Raw genomic sequence first — 3,233 nt, forward strand, 5'->3', positions numbered from 1 at the left:
CTATTGCCAATTTAATTCTTTAGGGATAACACCTGCAACTTTAAAATTAGCCATATCAGCAAACCATGGCCTTTGTTGTATGTACAAAAGAGTTTCATCTGAAAAAGACTCCCAGACTTCCTTCTCCTTGCTTGTTACTTCCGTGTTAACCAGTCGAGATAAGTGATTAGCCATCAAATTTTCACTTCCCTTTTTATCCCGAATTTCTATATCAAATTCTTGTAAAAAAAGTACCCACCTGATTAACCATGGCTTTGAATATGGATTTGTTAACAAGTACTTAATAGCTGCATGATACGTATAAACTATAACTTTAGATCCAATAAGATAAGATCTAAATTTCTCCAGTGCATAGACTATGGCCAAAAGTTCTTTCTCTGTGGTAGCATAATTTAACTGGGCTTCATTTAAGACTTTACTAGCATAGTAAATAGCATGAAATACTTTTTCTCTTCTTTGGCCCATTACTGCACCTATGGCATAGTCACTAGCATGACACATAAGTTCAAACTCTTTAGTCCAATCTGGAGCTACAATCACTGAAGCAGAAATTAAGCTTTTCTTCAGAACATCCAAAGCTTTCGAACATTTAGAACTCATCTCAAATGGTGCATCCTTCACTAACAAATTACTCAATGGCTTAGCAATCTTTGAGAAGTTTTTAATAAATCTTCGATAGAAACCGGCATGACCTAAGAAACTCTGGATTCCTTTCACATTTGATGGTGGTGGAAGCTTTTCAATGACCTACACTTTAGCTTTGTCAACTTCAATCCCTTTAGCCGAAATTTTGTGTCCCAACACAATTTCTTCAGTAACCATAAAATGGCATTTTTCCCAATTTAAAACAAGATTTGTTTGGACACACCTTTTAAGAACTGCATCTAAGTTGTTTAAGCATTTTTGAAAAGAATCACCAAATACCGAAAAATCATCCATGAAGACTTCTATGCTTTTCTCCATAAATTCCGCAAAGATGGCTTGCATACACCTTTGAAATGTGGCAGCTGCATTACATAATCCAAATGTGAAAGTTGTTTTATCTTGATCTTTAGGATCCACCAGAATTTGATATATCCAGAATAACCATCAAGAAAGCAATAATATGCTTGCCCAGCTAATCTCTCTAGCATCTGGTCCATAAAGGGTAAAGGAAAATGATCTTTCCTGGTGGCTGTATTTAGCTTTCTGTAGTCAATACACATCCGCCACCCAGTAACTGTTCGCGTAGGAATTAATTCATTTTTCTCATTATAAATTACTGTCATTCCTCCTTTCTTTGGCACCACTTGAACTGGACTTACCCATTTACTATCAGATATTGGGTATATAATTCCTGCTTCTAGTAACTTCAACACTTCCTTTCTCACAACTTCTTTCATAACTGGATTTAATCTTCTTTGTGGTTGAGCCACTGGTCGATAATCACTCTCCATAAGAATCCTGTGCATACAATATGTAGGGCATATTCCTTTAAGATCTGTAATTGACCAGCCTATAGCACCTTTATTTACCTTTAAGACTTCCACCAACTTTTCTTCTTCTTTTGGAGATAATAGCTTACTAATAATAAATGGCTTCTGTCCACCAGCTTCCAAAAACACATACTTCAAATGTGGTGGTAGTTCCTTCAATTCGAGCTTACTTTCCTTTACTTTCTTCTTAGAATCAATTCGTTCAAAACTGACCTCTTCTATTGGGATTTCTTTCATTTCTTCCAATTCACGAACACACTCTTCAATCATTTTCTCTTCTTCTTCATGCAAATCTTCATTCTCATTAACAAGCGACCTCTTCAGTGCAGATGCATTTCGCATTCTCTTATCTTGCATCATACAAAGTTCTTCCACAATGTCTCTTTGGAAACATGACTTTTTGTCTCTAGGATATGACATTGCTTGGAAGACATCAAAATTCACCTCTTCATCCTGTACTCTGACCTTTAGCTTACCATTCTCCACATCAATTAAAATTCTAGTTGTCTTCATGAAAGGTCTTCCAAGAATCAAAGGTGCATCTCCATTTTCCTCCATCTCCATGGCAACAAAACCCACCGGGAATAAAAATTTGTATACTTTAACTATCACATCTTCAGTCACTCCAAATGGGTATTTAAGAGATCTATCTGCTAATTGAAGAGTCATCCTTGTTGGCTTCAATTCTAATCCTCTGATCTTTCTAAACATAGAAAGAGGCATTAGATTAATACTTGCTCCCAAGTCAATCAGAGCTTTTCCCACTTCTAACTCTCCAATAGTACATGGAATAGTGAAACTTCCTGGATCTTGCAGTTTAGGAGGTAATTTCCTTTGTATTATTGCACTACAGTTTCCTTGTACTTCAATGGTTTCCTTCTCAACATACTTCCTCTTTCTCATAAGCAATTCTTTTAAGAACTTAGCATATGAGGGCATTTGCTGAAGTGCCACAGAAAATGGTATGGTTATTTCCAACTTCCTGAAAATCTCCACGAAACGCTCAAACTGCTTTTCCTTCTCCTTTCTTGAGTATGTTTTTGGATAAGGCAAAGGTTTAACATACTCTTATTCCTTCAATTTGTCAACTTCTTCTCTCCTTTCATCACCATCACTATTCTTTTCAACACTTTCTTTTTCTACCTTTCTTTTTTCGACTCTTCTTTCCTCCAATACTCTCCCGCTTCTAGTAATCATTTCACACGCTTCCTTTTCCTCCCTTTTATCAACATAGAACACACTACTCTTCACAACTTTCTGAAACATCTCTTTTGAATCAATGCTTCTTTGTATTGGCATGAATTGAGGCTGTTCTGAATTTCTTGGAACTTTTATCATCTCCTGTGGTACGCCAGATAATTTCTGAATAATTATCTCCATTTGCTGAGTAATTATCCTGTTTTGTTCCATCATGGAACTATAATCTTGTGATTCTGAAATTTTCTGTACAACATCAGTGTCCTCACTCTGTATTTCTTCATTATCTGTCATACTTTCAATTAACTCATAAGCCTCATCCTCGGTTTTCATTCTGATATCCCCTCCGGCTGCAGCATTTAATATCATCTTTGACTGCATCTGTAGTCCTCCAATAAATGCAAGAACTATGGTTGTCTTATCAAATCCATGGACCAGGGTCTTTCTTAACAAGCCTTTAAACCTATCCCATGCTTGCCCGAAAGTCTCTATCATGCCCTGCTTGAATGATGAAATTTCCAGTCTTCCTTGTGTAATTTTTGATTGTGTAATTAACAACCC

General features: G+C 36.3%; 1 protein-coding gene across 1 annotated transcript; it reads right to left on the reverse strand.

The window, feature by feature from the left end:
* Positions 1-2,414, reverse strand: LOC106754484. Its single transcript, XM_014636499.1, has 3 exons — positions 2,076-2,414; positions 1,515-1,955; positions 1-747 (listed from the first exon to the last, which is right to left on the reverse strand). Exons 1-3 carry the CDS (start codon positions 2,412-2,414, stop codon positions 1-3), a joined length of 1,527 nt encoding a protein of 508 aa, XP_014491985.1.
* Between the last annotated feature and the right edge of the window lie 819 nt (positions 2,415-3,233).

This window comes from Vigna radiata, unplaced genomic scaffold, assembly GCF_000741045.1.
Source record: "Vigna radiata var. radiata cultivar VC1973A unplaced genomic scaffold, Vradiata_ver6 scaffold_250, whole genome shotgun sequence".
Classification (NCBI taxonomy): Eukaryota; Viridiplantae; Streptophyta; class Magnoliopsida; order Fabales; family Fabaceae; genus Vigna; species Vigna radiata.